At 37.7% G+C, this 24,381-nt stretch overlaps 1 protein-coding gene across 4 annotated transcripts in view; it reads right to left on the bottom strand.

Annotated features, from left to right (window-relative positions):
* adgrb3 (adhesion G protein-coupled receptor B3) overlaps positions 1–23,896 on the bottom strand; it is a 137,096-nt gene extending 113,200 nt beyond the window's left edge. For 2 of the 4 annotated variants that reach the window (XM_043255730.1, XM_043255733.1), the window contains exons 1-2: positions 22,528–23,888; positions 20,018–20,783 (exon numbers count right to left, since the gene is read on the bottom strand). In XM_043255730.1, coding sequence (XP_043111665.1) covers positions 20,018–20,768 — 751 coding nt within the window. In that variant the 5' untranslated portion in view covers positions 20,769–20,783; positions 22,528–23,888. Of the gene's footprint in view, positions 1–20,017; positions 20,784–22,527 lie in introns of all 4 variants that reach the window. The other 2 variants (XM_043255731.1, XM_043255732.1) reach the window with 2 other exon arrangements.
* Between the last annotated feature and the right edge of the window lie 485 nt (positions 23,897–24,381).

The following is a 24,381-nucleotide window of genomic DNA, read 5'->3' as shown; positions in this document are numbered from 1 at the left end:
CATTTTATCTATGCATATCTCAAAAATTGATTGTAAGGTCATATTCAGGCTGGTTTCTGCGCAACATTTTATAAATGAGGCCATGGATGATTATGAATGCAACTTATATATTTAAACGTATGAGTGTGTTTATATACCCTATATGAAGAGTTTATTTGCAAAAACAGATAAATAATTTGTTGTGCATTCCAAAACTGTAGTTATGTTATTCTTATATTATATATATATATATATATATATATATATATATATATATATATATATATATATATATATATATATATATATATATATATATGTGTGTGTGCGTGTGTGCATATATATAATATTTAACATTTCAAGAAAAGAAAAGTGAGCTTGTATTTAATACACAGAGAGAGAGAGAGAGAGGTCGGATTTGGGTCACACTGAATAGTAATGATGCTGAAAATTCAGTTTTGCCATTACATGAATAAATAACACTTTAAAATATATTAAAGGAAAAGTCATTATAAATTGGAAAATGTTACAATATTACTGTATTTTTAATAAAAAAAATGCCGCATCGGTGAGAACAAGACACTTTCCAAATTTTTGAACGGCATTTCATAATAAACACAATACATATTTTTGTCTTTGCTTATTACAGTAAGTAAAACTGGTATTTAGATTTTTTTTTTCTTTTACAACAGACACGCACCACCATTAAACAAGTGGCGGGATCACAGCAAACCCCTAGCTGTTGTTTGCTGGTTATGCTGTTCAGCGCTCTCATTCCTGTAGTTGGAAATAATGGGCCTCAAGCCATTTATAAAACAAACCAGGTATGACAGTATAACTCAAAAGCAAAGCGTTTGTTAAAAACTATCGATTCTGTGTCTATGCAACCCTCTCCGTGTGGGTCCTCCAGCACCCCGCTGTAGTCTGGGATAAATGCGCCAATAAGCTGTAATTCATTAACCTCTATCTCTAACACTTTACTGCTGTGCCAGCAACATATGTCAGGACCAATCCAGCTCAAACAAAGGCTCATTCCGTCCAGCATCCATAAGCAATGCAAATGATGGAAGGTGAAAGATGCACTGGAGGGTCTGCAGCGTGGATGGGAAATGGAGGGTGAAATTCACCTCAAGGATGCAACAGAGATCCCACATATATTGCCACTCTGGATAAAAGGTCTGTGTGAGCGTGCAGCCCTCTCGCATGCCCTGCTGTGATAAGCCCGGACAGGAGAGTGAGCAATCACTGATTAAATCGGTGATTTAGCCCACGCCAGCACCCACCCGCAGCCCTGACCTCTGGGTTAGAGACTGCAGCAGCTATCTGATCATGAACAAAATAGCTCTCAGCTGGTGGGGCTCCTGCGCTTGGGAATTTTTCAGTGGGGTCAAAGGTGTGATCCATACGCACCCGTAGAGGCTGATTCAGGAACAGCTGTGAACAACACTCCACCGGACTGAAAACAGCACTGATTAGCCGTTGCACTTGACCACACTGACAACAACCGCAACAACGCAATCACGCGCGCAGGGTTTAATAGAGCTTTTTCGATGCTAATGAAACAAACTGGTGAGGGGTGCTTTAAAAAAAACAGCTTTGTAAAGCCTTGAGAATCATTTGCTTCGAACCAGTGTTGCAAACCACGTATCAAACTGCCAAAGTCGCGTGACTTCATTAAACAAGGCTTTGTTACATCATAACTTTCGCTAAATTTCTATAGTTCGCCGTCTCTGAACCGTAATCTTGGATCAATTCTATAAGTCTGTGAGAAGAATTATAACTATTAATCTCATATTAACATCATTAACCAAGCACTCCATAAAACAAATAAAAAACAAGCTGTAAAAATGTACTTTTCAATTATTTTCTTAAATTATGGAAGATTTTATACAATAGGTAAATTAGTAGAAGAATAACAACGTGCAGTAAATGTATATTTAATATTAATAATTATATTGATATTAGTGCTGTCAAAATTAGTGCGTTAAAGCATGCAATCATTTTTTTAAGATTAACGCATTAAATATATTTAACGCAGGGGCGAGCTAGGGATGGCCACCCCACTCACAACTGCTTGCCACTTTTTTCTCTTCACGAGAAGTGCATTTATTCAGTCGCATAACGTCTTTACGACCACATCAAACAGGAAATCACTTCATTTCAGGACCATGTGCGAGTCAAAGGAAATGCACAAACCGTACCGTGCTCGCTGCAGCCTGTATCCTTTCATTTTAAAGAGCGAAATAAACTATGCGCATGCAATGTTGTGGTCAGTTAAGTCATGAAGCTACCAGAAAGACGATTAAAGCTGCCTTAGAGCTGTGCAAGCACGTAATATATTTATATGAGTCACATTTAAGAACATCTCTCAGAAATGGTTTTCAAAACTGTCCCGGAGCAGCCCAGCGCTGTCTCATTCATCTAGCACGCTCGATTTAACTCGTCAGCTCATTAATAAAGACTTTAAGACCAGAAGATGGTCAGTGTTGAGAGTAAATAAGATTCGTGTCAGAACGGCGTCACATTCAGCAGCAGCAGCTCTTAAAGAAATAACAGCTGCTGGGATGTCCATTAATCAAAGGACAAAGAAAGCTTTTTTAGCTTTTTAAGGATTCATCTATATTTAATTTAAATACCTTTAATTTACATTTCTGTATATTTCTGCCGAAGAGCACAAGTACATATGATATTTGTTATAAGGGGTTTATGTGAGGATTGTTTTAATGTCTAAATGTTAAAATTGATAGCTCTGAATATAGCTCTCAATTATACAATAATGTTGAATATGCTATAGCCAATGAATGGGGAGAGCAATTTTATAGAGAAATCGTTATTGGTATTATAGGCTAATGGTTTTATGTGAAGATTCACTTAAACTAGTTATTTTAAAATGTTAAAATTGATTGCTTTTTAATGTTGAATGGCTAATCAATGATTAAATAGCTAGTAGGAGAAAAAATATTCCAGAGACATCAGAGTGATGCTGGCCTTCAGTCACAAAAAAAGATGCTATTATGCAAATATTTATGTTGTATGAAATCCTTACGGTCTAATACTTTCGAATCCCACTCCATTATTATTCATATCATTTATCGGTAAATGTACATCGTTCAGATCAGTGTCTTATCATGTTCAGTGTTCTCATGTTCCATCATTTGGCCAACTGATGAGATATTCTCTCACACACACAAAACACAGACCCCTCTCACCCTCTGTTTTGTTTCTCTAATTTGTCACCGCTAATCAGAGAAGAAAGCTGCAATCATTGCACCTCAGTGTTGAAGCAACATGCTGATGACAGCCAAGGTCTTCTTCACTGAGCTGATGAGCATGAGAGACGCAGTGAAGTACACTCGTGGACTTGAGGACTTGTATTCCCAGATTGGGACAAGCATCTGTTCGCCTTGAGAGCTGCCATCTCGCATCAATACATGCAAAAGCATAATACAGAAAACTCGCTTCAGTTAGATCTGTATAATTGATTGATGCGTTATAACTTCCTATGTTTATATAGTATTTTACATATGAAGACTCTTACATCAAGCTCAAAAAATAAATACATCAGCAAGAAAATAAATAAAAGTATCCCATATATATATATATATATATATATATATATATATATATATATATATATATATATATATATATATATATATATATATATATATATATTTATATGCATTACACCTGAATTGGCAATTTTACCAGAATGTGTCAAATTTAGAAACCAACTATTTATGCTAAAACATACATTATTTTCATCAAACCATAAAAACTCACTGATATCACTGTTGCTGTTGTCCCACTAAAATGATGTCACTTCCTGGAAGATGATGTCATCAAGGTACTGACTTTTGTTACTAAATGCTAAACTGATACTAAGGACGCAAGAAAGCATGCATTTCTTACCAATTTAACAAGATTGCCATTTTTGAATGGCAGTTTAAATGAACAACTAATATATATACAATATATATATACACATTCTGAATATTGCTTAAATTGCTATTTAATATTACTTTATTCAGTTAAAAATGTATATTAATCATTTAATAATTCATTTGTATTAATAGTTAACCTACGGGATGACCCACATATGAAACGGTGTATAGCTTTAATCAATGGTTTTCTTCCTTTCATTAGCATAACAGCCTTAATGCAAAATCCCATGCTCGAACAACCTCATGTGAACATGGCTATAGTAATAGAGGTTATTTGCATCATGTAAACATTTAATGCAGTGCATCACTCCCCAAAACGGAGAGCAGCGCCATACTAACTATCTAATCAGTTGAATTTATGCATCATGGCTGTTTTCAACATCTCTGCATATTTTCTCCAGCAACCCGACAACCACAGACAAAAATAACCATTTAAATTATGAAGCACCATATGCCCGTACACTCTATGGATTTCCTTACCGTCCCCAGTGCAGCCACAGAGAGCTGTAGCCATGCAATTAAACACCTTAATTATCAAACTGCCCTTTCACCATAATAAGATAAATGTTAAAATTAAAATGCAGATTCTACAATTCAAGTCTTTTTTTCCAACCCAGTTCCGTTCAGGTTCAGAACGGTTGCCATGGCGATAGAGATCCTTAAGAGAATAAATAAGTGCCACTGATGAGCTAACAGAACTAACAAGTAATCTGACATGTAGAGGTACAAAGCGTTCATCAAAAATACCCATCAATAACCTGCCATCCAATTCTGCGTATAGAGGAAACATACTCTACTCGTCTACCAAAACAAAAGTGTAGACAGCACAAGTACTGTACCGTGTGGTTCAAGGTTGAAAGAAATGAAATGGCTGTGAGGGTATGGTAAAAGCGAGAAACAGACCACTTTAATAATCAGGATGAAAACAATCACTATGCCTCCCTGGAAACATGTTTGTACCGATCAGAGATGTATAGGAACAGCGTAAGATTGTGCGCTCTCTCCTGTTATTGAACATTCCGAAGCTCAAATGCAATAATGAAAACTGCTACATTTCACGGCATTTATTTGCTCCTGGCTGACATCTTTTATTTGAAGTACATTTAAAATGAATGACTTTCCAACTTTCTGTTATGTCTGACTGTTAATGCTGCCAAAATAAAGAAATACAAGTAAGATACACAACAAGTAAGAGAAAGGATCAGATAGAGATAGCTACATATATCGTGACCAGGATTATTAAAGTTAGCTATATATACATTATATATATATATACACACATCTCACAAACAACAAGGCTTTAAGTTGTTGTTGTTTTCACACAAAAATTAAAAAATGTTTTCCAGTTTAATTAATTGCCATTTCGTTTGTTTTTCTGAGCCAAAAATAAATATTCAGTGTAACAATTTTACATTTTTAAATTTGACACTATCCTATGTGTTTGCCATTTGTCAGTATGATGTTTCGCTCAATTAAAACACAATAAATTTGAATACGCTTCCTAATTCTTTTATACATAGATATGTACACGTCAGAATGAGCATGTTGTTTAAATTTTTACACAAATATTGTGTTACACTGAATGACAAAGAACACATTATTTTAACCAAATTTTGACTATAAATAATATATATATATATGTGTGTGTGTGTGTGTGTGTGTGTGTGTGTGTGTGTGTGTGTGTGTGTGTGTAGCTAAAACTAAAACTGAAATAAAAATGTATGAAAACTAAATAAGATAAGAATAGAAATATAAAGTCACAATAATGAGTCACAGCAAATGTGGCACAGACAGACTTTTGATGTGCTATTTATATGTCTTTACACAAACTGTTAATGCTGCTCAAAAGGAGACATACTGCTGCCATAATTCAATCTGGCACAGAACACAATGAACCCGGCTGTGTACAGACACCTTAAGAAGAGAAAAGTCACAGCTGTGAGAAATAAAGTTGTAAATAAGAGATATAAAAATCACAATTGTGAGACTGAAGTCACAAAATCTAAGTCAAAATGAATTTGCAGTTGTGAGATATAATTGGGTGTTTACTTTTTCATTTTTTTACATTGTGCTAGTGGATAAAAAAATGCAGGACTGTTCATTTGTACACAAAAAGACATACTGGACAACTCAGAATAAAATACAAATTAGGGTCTGAATGAGGCATGACATGTACCTGCTACACATTAAATTGTCTCTATGGCCCAGTGGTGATGGGGAGCAGGTTTATCCAGTGCATACCGATATTTAACCAGACTAACAGAACGCAGTGTCTGTGTGTGTGTGACAGAGCGATGTTTGCTAGAGACCAGCTGATGGGGTAACAGGCAGATTCAATCACAACTAAATGTGCTGATTACTAAGATCACAGTCTTGCTCTCACACACTCGCCCCCTTGAGAAAATCACTAAACTACATATCAGTGCTGTCGCTTAAATTCACAGAGCATGAGCAACCCCTCCCCCTGCACCCAATGAGAGCACCATACCACAGAGGACCTTAGCGGACACTTTACACACGGCCTGGGACAATGTTTATGGCCATGCCCAGCTGTCGATGGCCCTGGACGACACAAATTCAGCTACGTTCCAAAACCTAGCTGGCTCGCATTAGGGCTCCCATCTATAACAAATATGGCTATTTCTGATGAATAGAGTGTTAATGTAAAACGTTACCTATGTAGCCAAAGAATCACATTTGTACATTTTCTTTCTATATGATGATTTTTATATATGTTAATATATATTAAATTATTCCATATATGTTTTTACTTCATATGACAATGCATTTAATATATGGATTTTAATATATATATATATATATATATATATATATATATATATATATATATATATATATATATATATTTTTTTTTTTATATATATATATATATATATATATATATATATATATATATATATATATATATATATATATATATATATATATATATATATACTAAAACAGAAAAGTTATTTATTATATTCAAGTGCAGCCTTGATGAACATTAAAGGCTAAAGACATCTAATATACATAAAACTTTATAAAAGACATGTAACTGAGGATCCAGTGACACTCTCGCCCATGAGATGAACACAAACCATCACTCGATGCACAGAACACAGCTTCTTACATTAAATATTTACATATCCAAGACAACAAACTAAATGAATTCCAGACTACAAAAGTCTTACAAGAAAAACCTCGACCTAAACTGTGTTTTACCCTTAGATATGCATGAAAAGAGAAATTACGTTTCACTCATCACATCACAAAGAACACGATACCAATTAAAGACTCTTTTGATCTCGCATGCAACCGCTATAAGGAGCAAAACCCATTTTCTCAACCACCTCCAAGAAAATGAGCTCAGGCTGTGGTCCAAAACCAACAGCAAATCCTATACTACAAAAACCGCTCGGCATGAAATACACAAAGACACATGCTCAATTGCCAATTAATAACGCCGCAAAATGACCATTTCTAATGGAAAATGTGTTTTTTTTTTCTATATCAATTCCTAGGTGTATTTAGTTTTTTTTTTTAACGATCCTTGGAGGTGTGCGTCACCTGTTTGCCCCGATCCTGATTTTTGTTCAAAAAAATGATATTTGGGAAATTGTCTCCAGCTTCCTGTCGTCTAAAAGAATGAGGTAGCGAGATAGAGGGCAGGGGAGGAGAAGGGCTGCTCAGGTGGGGTGTTGCTATTGATTCCTTATGTGGGGACAATTTCCTGAGTGCCTCTGATTTGTCTGTCACATCCCATTATGACTTGTGTGCTTTGAGTTCCACTTTCCTCTGTGATACCGCATGAGGTGTCGCAGCTTTTTATGTGCCACCGGTATTGAGGGAATGTATTGAATTCTCTGCAGTTTGGTTATTATTGCCTGTGAACTTGATTTACCCATCTGGGCGAATTTCAGAAAGCAATACTGAAATGCTGTAATCAAGTTACCCATTGTAAAAGTGTTTCAGTCAATGTGTGGGGAAGGTGGGAGGGGGCACGTCTGGCTTTTAGACGCCTTGCTGCGCTTTGGTCTGGAAGTTCTGGCAGTCATGATAAGGGAAAATTGTCATGTATGAAATACTGTATCTAGCCAATAGAAATTCTCTTATCGCCGCCTTTAAAGGCTTCAATGCATGTGTAAATCCAATAAGCCTCATTACTATGGAGGTAAAAGGATCAAATGACTTTCTTTGCATAAATTAGGACTATGCTACCCAATGTCTTTGGATAGAAACAGTGATCATGCCAAGGTGGTTATCTATTATAACGCTACAGTAAACCTCAAATATTCAGATGTGCACATGGATTTCTGTCAAACATATTTTGCTGCCCACACATTTTTGAGATGCAGATTGTGCATAGGTAACAATAATAATAAATGCCATTAATAAAATATAACATAAAATAAAAACTGATGTATCTTTGTTTTTAGCAGATCTTAAGATATGAGACTTTGGTGAGTAAAAAAACAAATCAAAGCAAACAAAAACAAAAGTAAGTAATTATGGATTTTGGCTCTTGAGACCGTTACCAGATTTCAAGATATGAGACTTTGTTGAGTAAGAAAAAAAAGAAAAACCAAATACAATGTACACTAAAATTAAGATTGAGTAGTTCTGGAAGACCTTTAAGACCCTTTTAAAAATAAAATAAAATAGAAATCCTGGATTAAAAGGATTAAAAGCGTCTTTCTTAACAAAAATCTATCTCCTTAAAAAGACACATGACACATTTTCTGCTATGTAAGAAACATTTGACACATTTAATTCAATCTGCTTAGTGAGCCCAACAGGCAAATCAAATTAGGCAGACTTTTGCTGAGATATCTCAACCTGCTCGCTTACACCACAATGCACATGTAACACAGACCGCAGGTGATCTCCTGTAATTGAATGTGATCAGCCTTGAAAAATCCACAGTTGAACATTTATCCAAGGCGTTTGGAAAAATAAATGGATTAAACAAAGTCGACAACTTCCTGCAAGGGTGTCATTACAACATTTGCATTTCACACGAGAACACCACCAAATGAGGATACTTTTCATAAACATTGATGACATTTCTTTCATGTTCCAGTTTCCATTTCATCAAAGATGATTCTAATAGATAATGCCAAGGTTACTTGTGATAGTAATCAAAGGAATAGTAATTGTAAAAGCGAGCAGAGACTGCTTATGCATCGGGTGGAAATGAAATTAGCATTCGTTAGCATAATCACGTGGGAACAAAGAGAAATCATCATTTCCTTTAAGGATGATGCGTCAGAGAATAACGCCTTGAGAAACGATCTCAAAAATAACTCAGAGCAAGGTCAGTGTTTGTACTCATTTTTGGAGGTAAAATCATCTCCGCTCTAATTGTTTTTATCTCTTATTTATCTCCCAAGTGAGAAAAAAACTCTGGTTGAAAGTTGTGCCACTTTTGCATCTTAACCAACTGCAATCCAGTTTAACAAAGAGTTAAGTGCATTAACACGTTACGTTGCACTTTATTTAAACTGTCATCTGCATTTTGCAGCACAAACACACCTTGTTTCTATGCAAATTAAGCTCATTATATAAGCCTTTATATTTATGGAGTCAGACCGCAGAAGTCTGCTGCATCCTTCCACAACGTGTCACTCAGGACCAGGAATTGTAGCGTGCAAATTGCCTTTAGATTTTGAGGAACGCGTTTGCGCCATTACCTGATTTGCATAACTCATTTAGCCAACCAGAAAACAACACACACAGAGCGCATGAAAAACGGTGCTATCAGTGAACTACCCTCTCCGCATCTGAAACTCATACAAAGTGATCAGGCTTCCAAATTTTTACGGCCAAGTCGAAACATCTTACTGAGCTCCGAACGTCATGTTTTAACGGATAGAGCAAAATGAGACAGACTGTCTAGGAAGTCAATTAAAATGAAGTAATTAAAATGCATTCAGGGCAAAACATGTCTGAAACATAGCGAGCACTGACCTTAAAAGAAATTCGCAAAACTTCTATAAATGAAAGTGTCCTGAAAAGCTTTTTCTGACATTTTGATGGGCTACTGCATTTGCAAACTTGTCAAAATGCAGGGCTAAGCATGTTTTACATAACTACAGATATAATTTACAAACCTCCATAATAGGACCCTAACTGGTTTCTTACTGTGCAACACCCTATTACAAAAATATATGGTTTGATAACAGCTTGTGTGACACGTACATTTAAAAGTGGCAATTTAATTGCTAAGTACTTTTATTCTAACTCGCAGAGAGTTGTACCACACTTGCAGCGACTGTCGCTAACCTATAATTGCTTTTCAATTGCGCTATCAGCATATGACAGATGCGACAATTTCAATTCGAATTTCAAGTGAAGCACAATCGCTTTTTTACAGTTTCAATACGGCATAGCATGAAAGGGAATGCACATTATCTCTGTTCTCGTTACATTACCCAGCTGCTAAACAAACCCTGCCCTCAAATGACCCAGCAGAGAGTGTCACGGAAAATAATCACTTTTGAAACACGCGTCTTGACCCCCGTCGACTATTCGGAGGCTTCCACGTGGCGGCCCAGGGTGACTTTAAAGTGCAGCCTTGCTCGACTAAGGTTGTGTCAGTCTGCGTGTTCGTCAGCTCTCCCCGGACGCCCAACCCTCCATCGAGTCGTCCTTGAGAAGCACTCTCATCTCTGAGATTCGTCCTATCACATCACTGTTTTATGGCTGTAACATTAATAATAGGCCAGTTAATCTCATTGCCCATTTCTGAAAGTTCTCTCTTGGTGAATGAATTTTATTTGTGCATGCATCCTACATTATAATGAGGGAGAAAATAAGCCTGTTTCCATTCTAATGCTTTATTAGCCTAATGAAATCTTTTTAACTTGTTTATTTTTCGGTCTTTCATAACAGCGTGCGGTTGTATACTGTGGAATTTCAAAAGTTAATTATTCATGTCCTTGTTGTATCTAAAGTATTGCACTTTTAGACAAGCAAAATAAGTTTTTTTTGATGTTTTTAGTTGGAGTGCTTTATTTTATCAATTTACTCTCAGAGGCCAGTATTTGAAGGAATAGTTCACACAAAAATAAAAATTCTGTCATCATTTACTCACTCCCAAGTTGTTCCAAAACTGTACGGATTTCTTTGTTCTGCCAAAAACAAAGGAGGATATTTTGAAAAAAGTTTGCAACCGGGCTGTTTTGGTCACCAGTGACTTCTACAGTAGGAGAACAAATACAATGGAAGCCTAAGGTGACCCAAAACAGCCTGGTTACTAACTTTTTTCAAAATTCATACTGTTTTGGAACTACTTGAGGCGAGTAAATGATGACAGAATTTTCATTTTTGTGTAAACTATTCGAGCATGTGGTACAGCGAAACAAACATAGCTCCATGAGATCTTCCTTTTTGGTCTAGTGGGCATAAAATGATCGATATGACCTGGCTTATCTATAAAAATGTATATTTTAGAACCCTTATGCTTGATCTCAAATGAATATCTGTCCAAAGTAGCACAATGTACTTCTCAAAAGAAGTTGCTCACTGACACTGACTTCTTTCGCCAATGCTAAATTATTTCTCAATGGGCGCTTCCTTCTGCTCTTTTGGGATATTACAGATAGTACAACAGTTTTGTGACTGACAGTCTCATTTGGTTCAAATACAGCTTAGGTGTTAATGAAAAATATTCTTTTCAGCTCGCTGTAATTGCCGTGCCATGATGTGCAATTGTGACAGTGGAATACTAGATGATCTGAAAGTATAATATATGCTGTAGCATTATTCCACAGAGAAAAGTTAAAAGCCTTGAATATGCATAGTTCTGTTGGATGAGTGACAACATTATATGGGTGAGGCTAAAGAAAACAACTGTGCGAAATAGGCTACTTTAAAACAAGGCATAAAACGTGGATTTTCATGCCATTCTGTGAGTAGTTTTTTAAATTTCTCTTCAAAATGGAACAGGTGTTGAATGAAAGTGCATGTCAATTGTGTTCAATGCAAGCAATGCATTCAAAAAAAATCTTAAAAGACACATTACTGGCTGCAAATATTCACATGACACTGTGTTTGAAGTACGAAGGACCAGATGCATTAACCAGATGCAAAAACTACACATAGTATTGCAAATATCAATGTGATTTATATGTGATGTAATAACACTACAAAAGACATCAAATCTCACACCATGAATGTTACTATTAGGAACACAATATTCTCAAAATCAACCCTATATATTTTAGATATAATTGTACACACACAGGCACTTTCACCCACACTAATCAACCACTAAATATATCCACAAAGAAAAACACACAAGATAATTTTTTGCTTTGAAGGGAGAAAGACAATGCTAGTTTAGTAATCATATTTCTACAGAGAAAACGTCTTAAACTTTAAACAGGAAGCGTAGCTGCATTCCATAAATCCTCTTGTTCGAGTTATTTTCTTGGTGCATGACAAAAACTTTCCTTCAGAATGATATCAGCACCCGGCGGATGTCACTATTATCATTACAAAGTGTCTGAGGCGGCCATGAATTATCCAGCTAAAGGCTCAAACCCATCCACTGTCCGTACAAATCAGTTCAGCTCATTTCACACTTGGAACGACTTATTGTAAGCTATTCACATAAAATCTGAATCAAACGCATGTTGGACTGGCTCGAGCGACCAAATATTTTTTTGATCAGCTAAATAACCTTGCACTGTATCACACTTTAAAAGTGCATGAACAGAATCAACGCCTTGAGCGCTCCATTGTTAGCCACAAAGACACATTCGAGCTCCTCCGCGAGAGTTACTTGCCGTATATCTGTGCCAAATAGATGCAGAGCGGCCTCCCAAGAGATGCCAAAGAACAAAAATCCCCAGTAATGTGAAATGGAGGATGTGCTCATTATTTCCGTTTCAGATAAACAGAGGTAAATGAATATTAATGGAGGATTTATCGTCAGTTTTTAATAATATGAGCTTAATTTCACTCATGCTGAGAAGCCCCAAAAAGTCTAAATAATTGAAATTTGAAATTATTGTCTGCAGTTTTGCTGCACCTTCTTTCTAGCTAAAATCATATGTCAATAAATTAACTGCCAATGCAGTTTTTCACGATGAAACCAATAATTTTTATCACACCAGGAAGACCCGAAATATCATTGGCCATTGTGTTTATAAATCTCAGCAGGGGCATGATCATAATTTCTGTGACTAAATAGTAATTTGTGACAAATGAGTAATTTCACACCTGCCTTCCATTTTAAATGCTTTTTTTTTTCAACTGCACAAACATACGGTATCTCTACTGCTGAATTCCCAAAACTTAACCGACACACAGCAACACTGTCTCCACCAATAGCCTGAGTTTCGATGGGAACATTTGTCTGATCAATAGCAGACAGAAAGGACCGGTCTGGACAAACTAATTTAAAAACAGCCACTGCAGTTCCATCTTGCGCCACTAGCAACGCAGAAATTGCACACAGCATTAAATACGGAGCTGTAATTGTTTCAGCAGGTGACAAAGGATGTGACCTCACAGGTTCCAAAGAGGGAATACTTTAATTAAGCGCATTTATGCAATGTTTATTTCTGCAGGTTCAGGGCTTGTTGTTATCTGCAATCCCTTCTAATCAGACAGTGACAAACGGTAGGTCAGCATGGCCGCTGAACAGGGTCAGCCCAAAGCATAATGAATCAATGAGTGTTTTAAAACATTTCAGCCTAATGTGTCACAGGAGGAAGACTCTTCACAAATACTCCACGGGGAGCCATTCTGGATGGCTATTGATGTGAAAATTGGCAGTTAATGGCAATTTCACTCACTTTACAGTTATCGCATATACAGTGGGCTTCTATTTTGCTTTTTTTTTTAATTCACTGCGTCTTTGTAATAAGAAATGATCAAGTCGGTAAGAAATGAAAAGTTCAGTTAAATTGTATATATATTTTTTTTTAATTAAATTCGTGTTGGTGTTGTGAGAGAGAGAAAGAGAGAGAGAGTCATTCAAAAAACTCAAAACCTAGCAATTCAGTTTATAAATGATATTTTCAATGATGTGTCAGGCGTTTTGAGGCCGTATGTAGTAATTTTCACTAGACAGTCAATTCAGAGTAAAATAATCCTGAGAGATAAAAGTCACTGCATAATCACAGGCTAACAATAATCTTATATCAACGTTTTGACAACCAACATAATCTTCCTAAAACTAGAGAAAATCTGATATCGTTTTGATGTGAACTACTTTCGAATAATCAGGAAAGCCCAAATATTTTGGAGGCCTTGATAAGACTGCAAAAGCTCTTGGAAAGTTATGTCTGAAAACAGTAAAACTGTGACGCATGTAAACATGGCGAATATGACGACAATAAAAATTTTGCTTACTCTTAAGAAATGATCACGAACAGCCCAAGTGTGATTTTCACTTGCAGTTCTCAGCATTTTTGATGCCCTATAGTCACCGTGCTGGAACGCCGATTGGAGGACCCTTTAAAAGTGTAATCCTCCAATCAGAAGCCGTCAATTTTCCTATGCAGCATGAGAGCATAATTTTGATGATGATGCTAGTAACAGGACCATATGGTCATTCAGCAGTCAGGGACCTCCCAGGAAATCTAAGCAACTATGCACTTGCCAAACATTTGTGGGATGTAACTAACTGGCAGAGAAAAGATTGGAGCCTACCAAAGAAGATGGTATAAATGAGAAAGAAATGATTTGGGAAATGCAAATCAGGTTATTTGCATAAATATTACTTCACGCCAATCAATATTAATTAAAAATGGTGATGAAAGAGAAGATGCATTTAGAACGAGACCCATTTGGTTTGTCTGTAGCTATTCTGAAAATTTTTCAATATTCTCAAATCACATAATTAATCTGAACCGTGTTATACAGGACAAACCGGCCTCCCAGCGTTCTGAATATGCAAATGTGAATTTCTGTGCTCACTTATTTAAATACACAAAACATTTGAGATCACAAGTGGAGCCTTGGGATTTCTTGTTTGTCCACGTGATCAATTACAGCTATCTACCTGATTTGACTCCGTAAACACAGCGGACCCGAATAATTACAAAACAGTTTTGCTCAGGGCTACCTTTCCCTTCATGCTTTCCAAAGTGACACAGAGGAGCCCAATTCGGTAAAACTGAATTCAATATGCACTCATTTATGGCTCCTCCGTAAAACAGGAAAATATTCAGGCGAGAATTTTTTTTTGCTAACATAAGACAATCTGACAATATATTGAGCGTTTCTTTGTTTGAAAGAGAGATGGCCGCTGCGTACCTGGAATCGTTTATGGACTTTGGGTGCTAAAGTCACTATTCTAAAACTAAGTCAAATGTGCAGTTGATATTTCAAGATGTATGAAACGGTTTAGGAGTATTCTGGATTAAGAGCGAGTAAAGCACATTTTCATTTGTCTCCCCTTTCCATTAAATAAATAAATAAATGAGATACATTGCACAAGGCCCATCTATTTATAATCACAAAACTATATGGAATTACATGGAATTAAGTTGTTACTTCAACCAAAATGCTAAAATTTAAACATTTTACATTAAGATGTTTATTATATCTTTACAAATACCTATAAATAAAATGATTCCTATGTAGGTCCACTCATGCTGCATCTGTGCAAAAAAACAGACCATTTTGTGATATATTATATGGTATTCCTCCACTTGCCCCTGAAGCACAAAAGTGTAACTCCTATAATAAAGCAGTTTAATTTGTTTTTGTTGTTGCCATTGTCTGATGCCACGTACCTGTGATATCCAGAAATTGCACAAATACATCACATTTAAAGGTTGAACACACTAGAGAGTTAGCAGCGCCTATTACTTTTATTCCTGCTGGCTTTGCAAAACCTAACACTGGCATCATTATAAAAAGCTTTAGAAGAAATTTTTACTTATATGAATTTGATTGATATGGGCTTCACAAATAATCCGTGTACCACAGAGGTTTTGCATCCTATTGGTAAATGCAATTTTCATGGATGTATGCTAAACACTTCCCCCCACCTATATCACAGTCTGAATCTTGAAGTCAGTAAATAAATCAAATGGATCCTATTTACTACATAAATGCACAATTCTGGTGCCTTCGTAATCTTGTATCAAAATGCAATAACTCACTCTGCCTCTGAAACAACATTTCTTTTCAGCTGATATCACTAATCCCTTTTACTTTTCATCCTACTTTTTCCTATTTTACTGTATAAAGGTAATATATATACATGTGTGTGTGTATATATATATATATATATATATATATATATATATATATATATATATATATATATATATATATATAAAACCATTCAAAAAACTTATTGCAAATGTAAAGTGTGTTGGTGAACTAAATTTTACACTGACTTTAAAACATTTTTTTTAAGAAACAATACACCCCAAGCAAGAGCATAACATTTGGCATTTTAAAAAAAAAGAAAGAAAAAAAGACTAGAAATAAATGGATGCATGCATTCTCTCTGCAAGAAGTGACTAGAATTCAAGATGGCTTCCAAGTTCAGGGAACAATGGTGATGAACATGATGCGCTGTGACTACTGATCCAAAGTGAATAAAAGGCTGCACTATGCAGTGGAGATGCAGAGCGTTCTCATGGCCCCTGGCATCCATAAAAGGGGCCTCGCTCTTCTAAACTACCAATAAACAAGCGGTGTTGTCTTCAATATCTTTTTGGGGTTGTTACAATCAACCCAAAGGGTTTAAGAGAGATTTCTCTGCAAATGCAACAATAAAAAAAGTCTACAAATAATTCATCGGCGCAATGATGCAATTCACCCAGCACACAGAGGTCAGACAAAACTAAATAAATCATCTCGCTTTTCATTCTTATTTGTAACCGTTCACGTTTCTCTGAAATCTGACATTTTAAATTCCAGTGGGAGTATATTATCACATGTGCATGACTCAGCACAAACTGACACACTGTGGACGTGCACTTCATTAGCATCAGCCAAATTCCCCTTTCTTGCTCCGCAACACGCTCTGGAGCCCTGGGCCTGACAAGGGTCGTTTGCACAAAGTGACAGTTCAGTTCCCCCACAGATCGGAGTGCAAGGGCCCCGGACCCTGCAGTGCAGTCAGGCAAGTTTCTTCTCCAGAAATGGTCAGGCAAAAGAGCAAACGGCCACTGCTGTCTGAGGGCAGACCAGTGGTGAAGCGAGAGAGAGACAGAGAGTAATGAGAAACAGCCTCGAGACGTTGCTCATCTTCTCCAGCAGGGCTTCATTTGTGACTAATTTAGGAGACACAATTCGGAGCGTTTGACTTTGAGCCATCACATCAAGTGTCACTGAGCCTGGAGAGGAGATGATACGGAAATAAAGAGAAGAAATGCCACTTGCTGATAATAAGAATGTGGGATTGCCCGCGTGTCCCATATATGGCCACCACACTAAAGCATGGAGCCCTATGGGGACTATTGCTTAAAAAGATCATCCATAACAAGACTGTGGTACGAAAATATCTCCATGCCACGTGAAATGAGTTATATTGTTGCATCAACTAAAATAAAGCACTTGGGTGTGGTAAAAAATGAAAAATAATGCTTGAAAGCTTCACCGCAAATGGTCAACATTTGAGAATGACTTCATTCAAAGCCATTTAATCTGTTATTTTTTCCACCCCCAAGTCCTTTATGTCACATCAGACAACCATGTCATATCAAGTTGAATGCTGGAGCTGTGAATAAATTGTGGCAGCCTGCTTTATAGACTACCTTGCCGTGCAAAACTAGCCTTGGCATCCCATTTTCCCAACCGCGGTTTCAAGGCCAAGGCTGACATTTCTACAGAAATCACTAGTTTGAATGTTTGAAGGCTGATGAGATGGATTTCACTGCTGTTTATGTGTGGGTGACGTTCTTGTCAACTTTTGTCAAAAAGTGCCACGTTGAAAATGGCTTCCAACGCCAAATGTTAAGATTCAAACATTCTAAAGGGTGTAAAAGCCTTTTTCTGGTTACCTTAGCCCTGATCAAAGATGTGCCCTCAAACAAACGGCTATTCGGCTGTTTTCATATCCGTTAATATCTGTTTAATGAAATTCCGGCTAGTAACGTTCAAACACGACGACCTGTTTAAAGCCATGTTCAACAAACCAAGCGTGTTAATAAACCAACAAAACCATAAATCCGTCACTGCAATATTCCTGCAATCAGCTAATGCCTGCTCAAGTGCATTTAATGTGCACCAGCATCATAATTATCCATTATGCAAGTCTAATATGTTTTTACATTTCAAAACACTTTACTTTCATCCTTGGTGAGGCAGCATTTCAAACACTGATGTTATCATAAAGTATAATCAAGCTCATGTTTTGCTGGCTTGCTGGATATCCTGTAGAGTGCAATGAACCAGAAAACCAGTTTTTAGTGATCCTCTCACCGCCCCATTCAAAGGCCACACTTTGTTACCATGCACACAACCAGGCAAGAGGGATATCAAAGACAACCATTTATTTTGGACCTGCTTGGTACAGATCTTTTTTTTTTTTTTTTTGTGGTGGCTGTTTGAAGGTGTGCGCTGCTGAACGCTCATCCGGGAGGGCAGAAGCTTCATTCTGACACTACAGCGGGGCTGTGTGCTCTTTTAAACCTGTGATAGCAATCCACTAAAGCCTCCGCTCTATAAATAGAAGCTTTCAGTGTAATCTTTGGGAAAAAAAAGAAGAAAAAATAAGCTGGCGCATTTAAGCTTCTCTTAACATGCAGATAGCTGGAAGTTACTGAAACATTACTTTTTAATGGTAAAGCTATATTTCCAGTGCCTATAATGATGACTGAAATGCTTTGAGATGAGACTTCTGTTTAAGAATTCATAGATACAGAAGGATTGATATTAATTATAGAGTCTGTGACATAATAAAACGCTCACACAATAACTTGGGAACAAAATAATCAATGGCTTAATCTTCATTTCGAGCTTGATTCATATTTAAAACATTACCAAATGAAAATCTCTCTCAGTTACGAGATCGTAAATGGAATATGACACAGTTTGGAATGGAATATAAAGCTAATTTAAAAAGGGGGATGAAAAGCGAAATTGGGGGCCTACTTAACTCAACTGAACCTTGATAATTCCAAAGCACCGTGTTCCGCTTGATCGGGAAAGCTGCCACCTTCTCCCTAGGGGGTTATTATTTTCAGCTAGCGAAACCTGAATGCCATAGGACGGTTACTCCCTCCCTCCTTCTCTCTCTCTCTCTCTCTCTCTCGTCACCTCATTATTCATTATTTTTTGAATCGCTGTGTGCTGGGATTGAAGTGAGACTGTCAGCATCCATTCTCGGCCAATCTCTGTAAGCTGTTGTCCTTTCGCAGTATGCCGGGTCATCCCTGCCTCCAGTTGATCTCTATCTTGTGCCAGTTGTGAAATGTTACAGATGCTAATTAGCTGTAATATCGGCGACCCCGATATAAGTCCATTATGCATCATCCTCCCCACCAGAAATGTTTATTGCTAGCGAATTCCTTCGAAGGCATTTGCGGCAGTCTGTTGTTTCCAGCGTCTGTGGCAAGAGACAAGGCTGGACCACAGAGGGACGACTGATCGCTCGTCATTGATGGAGGCTGACAGCAGCATAACGATTATGTTTAGGCAAAAAGGCTAAGTGTGGTGTCAGGTGCTTTGACCCTGCTCATTCTCAACAATCCTTGTTTTGATTTGAACTCTGAAGTCGCATGTCAACGGTTTACTATGTTAAAGAGATAAAAGAGATGACGTGATGTACAAAAATACATTAGACTTAGTGCCCCTGTTCCAAAAAAACATGAATTAGTTCATTAATTAATCGCCATCCAGGTTGTTACACTTTTGACATAACATAAAAAACATAAAACACATCAAGAGAGGACGTTCCTGTTGCCCGGTACAACGGGAAATAGTTGTAAAAACTAAACAAACAAACAAAAAAAAAACGTCATAGACATCAGTAGCAGAGCACAGTGAGCTGTTTTTGGTGTTCTTTTATACAGAAGGGTGGAGGAATACAAAGGGGCATCATAAAGACACAGTATAATTAAGCTGTGGAATGATCTCCAGCGTTAAAGGCCTGCAGCTGTCTGGTTCATACTCACCCTCCTTGGATGGGCGGCGCACCTCCGCGCTCAGATTGCACACCTGCGCCGAGCGCACCTGAGGAGTCAGGCATCCTTCGGTTTGGGGATTTAAAGGCAACACCACGTTACTGAGCATGAGCACGCTTTCAGATTCCCCATCGCCTAAATGTTGAGGGCAGGTGCATTTAGCGTAGACTATTCCACACGATTCAGCTTTCTCTCCTTTCAAGCAGTTTTCCAACCACGTGCACAACACCTGACATCCAAACTGACTCGGGCTCGCCTTGTTTAAAACCACAAACTCCACCACAGACCTCTCCTCCTCCTCCGTCTTCTTGGTCGTCAATCCGTTGTAGTCGTAGGGAAACACTCGCCGGAGCTGCACGAAATTTTTGTCGTAATGCAAAAACACATAAATATTCTTGGCGTCGTCACACAGGTGCACGATGGACTCGTTGATCCTCAACAGCTCGTTGATCTTCTCGTGAGAGAAGTGGTCGAACTGGTAAGCCAGCAGAGAGAATTCGGAACAGCTAATTTCTCGTTTGTAAAGTTTTAGGTAGATGCTGTATTTGGTAGGATCTGGGTTCTCCAACGTCCAAGTGCAGTTTGTGAAGTTCTTGGGAAACATTTCATTTATCGAGTAAGATCCATAGATAACTCCTTTTACCAGCGTGGAACACCAGAAATCTTGGGCACCAGTATATCCAAACATAACCAGGAGATAGGTGGAAAATATATAAATCAACAGATTACGAACAGCCTTCATCCTATGTCATTTGGCCTGCAAGAGAAACAGAGATGCACTACGTTTTATTGTCAGCCTGTGTGGCGTGAAGCAACGCTTTGTCAAACCAGTTTCAGCCTAACATCCCCTAACTATCCGATTCAGCTTCGCGTTAAACACACATTTACTATATTGTTCGTTTGAACCGCCTATTTTCAATCATAAACCACCATCTCGATTTTATGGAGATTCAAATGATCCTTTCCATGGGAATGTAACACATTTCGGATAAACATTGCCACCTTGTGGTGTTTAATAAATTGGGGGTAATAACTTTGGGCATCTGCCGTGGCAGGATAAAAACTGCATGATATTTAGCGATCAAATGATCTTTTGATATGATCATTACACAATGAATGATCTTTACAGCGTCTGGATGACTGACAGTGTCGGTCACGACGATTATTGACATTCGGTAGCTTTATTGTTATATTAAGTAGCGACTCGTTCGTTGGGAAGAATACAAAAAGGCTGGCATTACATGTCAACGACAAAAAGACATGTTGGCACAATAAAACGTTTGGTTTTACATTCACTCGAGGGTAATGTGTCGCAATTCTGCAGTGATCTACATGTCTGACCGCATAATAATCATCAACATATCCGTCTGCTCAGACACTGTTGGGATTTTATTCAATTAAACAACAACAACAACAACAACAACATAGATTTATTAAATATCGTCTTTTATATAACGCAGAGAGATCATATCCGATTGACTGGGTGGACTATAATGTCGTGATCCATGTAGGGATTAAAGCAGCGTTACTTTCATCATGTAATTCCCTTACTAAACGCAATCTATGATTTTCACGAGGCAAAAACTTTGATTTCAACGTAACGCATTAGTCTCCGCGACGATCTGCGTTTCGTCGTAATGGGTTGAATTCCCAAATATTCTAGGAGTCGGAAAGAAAGACGGCGGAGAGGAAGAGAGAAAAGAGAAAGGAGATCCAGCAGGAGAGAAAAGCAATTCGATGTCCTGTTTGCATGAATCCTGCAGGCATTGCAGCTGTGTGCAGTGTCACAGCATCCCCAAACCGAGCCTTTATTTTCATTCTTTAATCACCTTAAATGCGGCACCACTTGTACGACATCGCAAAAACGCGTGCGATGCGATGCACAGAGAGGTTACACGCGACTATATAGGACGAGACGGCATTGGCGCACATTGCAAGCATCGCGCGCTACTTTTCCTTCGCGTCCGACGTCGCGTCGCGCGCTTGCACTTTTCGTTGATTATTACGGGAGCGTTCCGGTTTGTCGCGTCGCGTCACGGTCAGTAATACGGACGGATTAGAAAAAGCCGTAGCGACAGAAATAAATAAATAAGAACTGCAGCGACGTCTTTTCGCGTCCATACTCTTTCGCAAGCCCCGAGAAGTCTAGCGTGATTGTCAGTCATCAGTTTTTTGGAACGAATGTGCTCGCCGAAACGGATTTAACGATATATAGTCGGCGCCAAACTCGATTCTGTGTCATTTTCCTGCGAAACTCGTCGATCGTCGTTTAACTTCAAGCTGGCCCCGGTAACGTTCGAGTCCCCTGAAATATTGACGTAGTTTGTATTGCATTAATCAGAATGAACTATGGAAGTCAGATCTTTAACTCGTTTATGCATTGAAGACGGGTAAACTTGGGCGAGGGCCATCTCATTATCGTTTAAACATATCCGTCTACTTATCTGGAACGACGATAATAATAATTATTATTAATAATAATAATCATAAATAGGTCTTACCTTGCACTCTGAAAGCTATGGCTATTTTTCCCACATACTTGGAAACATCCTTTAGAAATGAAACGTGTCGCTCCCCTGCGAATCGATATCTCCCATTGCCGATGATAGAAGTCTAGAGCAACAAGATGGTCAATGAGCAAAAAAGCATTAGACTCCAGGCTGGATCATCATCTCGCTCCTTTTTTTTTTTTTTTTTCTCTCTCTTCCCACCTCAACGCAACCAAGTGATGAGAGCGCAACAGAAGTGAACAGACACTAGAACGAGGGCTGAAAATGTTGTGAATCTCGACCGATCATTAGTCGTTGTCTGCCCGTCCCTCAAGAGATGCCCAGGTCGGGTAGCAGGTAGAGCGCAATCCCTGACGGATGGAGGATGCTGCTGACTCGCTGTGGAGTGAGATGGAAAGCGCTTTCTCGCCGAGCCTCAGGACTGGAGCTGCAATATCACGTCACTGCCACTAAGATAAGGCACGTATGGACGTCTCGAGCTGCGTCTCTCACCATCTCACCCCCCTTCCCCCGGATAACATAGAAACTCTTTTTTATGGGAAAATCAAGGCAGAGGAATGTCCCTCGGACTGGAACTAACGACGCGGTGTCTTTTTCTGCGACCGCCTGGAAGATTTTAGCGGAAGCCAACGGAATTATAATTCACGAGAGGCTCGTTTCCGGGGGAATTATATTTTTTATTTTTTTATTTTTTTTTTTGCGTGGGATTTTGAGAGTGCACAGGAACTCGTGAAGTTGGTTTATCTTTTCTTTTTTTTTTTCTTTTTTTTTCATCGCATCGTCGCGCGGAATTGGATTTGTTTTCCCGAGAAAGAAAATGCTGTATTGGCCTATTAGTTGTGTTCATTGAAAAACTTGTAGCCAGTGAGAATGTGGTGCTTTTCGAAGGACAACAAAACTTGATGAACTTGGGAGATTTAGCCTACGATAGGGACTGTCGTGGTTAATTTTCCATACAGGCTATAAATGTTGCTTTTAATGATTCTTTGTTTTTCAGTGTGGGTTTGAAATTGCAGTGAGACATCCGGGAACTCGCTGGGAGACCTAGTTTCAAACAAAATATACATAGTTATTTTTCATATAACTAACACTCCTGTCTGGTCCAGTTAGAAAAATGCCTGAATAAAATGGCATCCTGAAGAACACAGTTTGAATTCATTTTGGTAGCAACAATAACGTTTTTGGAGTAGTAACTGTGTGTACCAGGGTGATCCCAGTTAATTTATTCAGCGACAGACCTCTAAAACCCCATGGGAAAGGTAGGTTACTTCAGATAAAATGTTTAAATACAAGTCACAATGACGGTATTTTAGCGATGTACCGCAATGCAAAGAGCACGAGCAGCATGCTATTGTTATGGTTACCTAGGTAGCGACTGGTTTGTAATCTAACAATGTAGATACCAAACCGTTTGAACAAAAAAAAAACCATGTTGGAAAAAAAAAATATTTTGGGGAAAATAGCAAATAGCCATGTTTCATAAACTGGTTCGCCAAACAACGGCTATAGCGTTATTATTATTTAAAAAAGGACTATCTATGGTCACTGATTCTTCTTTGGATCTCATGCCCCAATTTCGAAGAGGACAAACAAGATGGAGATGGATGGAAGATGCTGACGCTGAAGTTAGATAAACAGGACTGGAATACAAGATGATTTTATAAAAAAATAAATAAAATAATAATTATATATACACACACACACACACACATAAGTATATATATATATATATATATATATATATATATATATATATATATATATATATATATATATATATATATATAAATAAATAGGCAATAGGTTTATTTTTACTGTTAACTATTTTTACAATTTAAAAGTTTC

This window comes from Puntigrus tetrazona, chromosome 13, assembly GCF_018831695.1.
Source record: "Puntigrus tetrazona isolate hp1 chromosome 13, ASM1883169v1, whole genome shotgun sequence".
Taxonomy (NCBI): Eukaryota; Metazoa; Chordata; class Actinopteri; order Cypriniformes; family Cyprinidae; genus Puntigrus; species Puntigrus tetrazona.
Note: the sequence above shows the minus strand (reverse complement) of the source record. Positions and strands in the feature narration are given on the sequence as shown.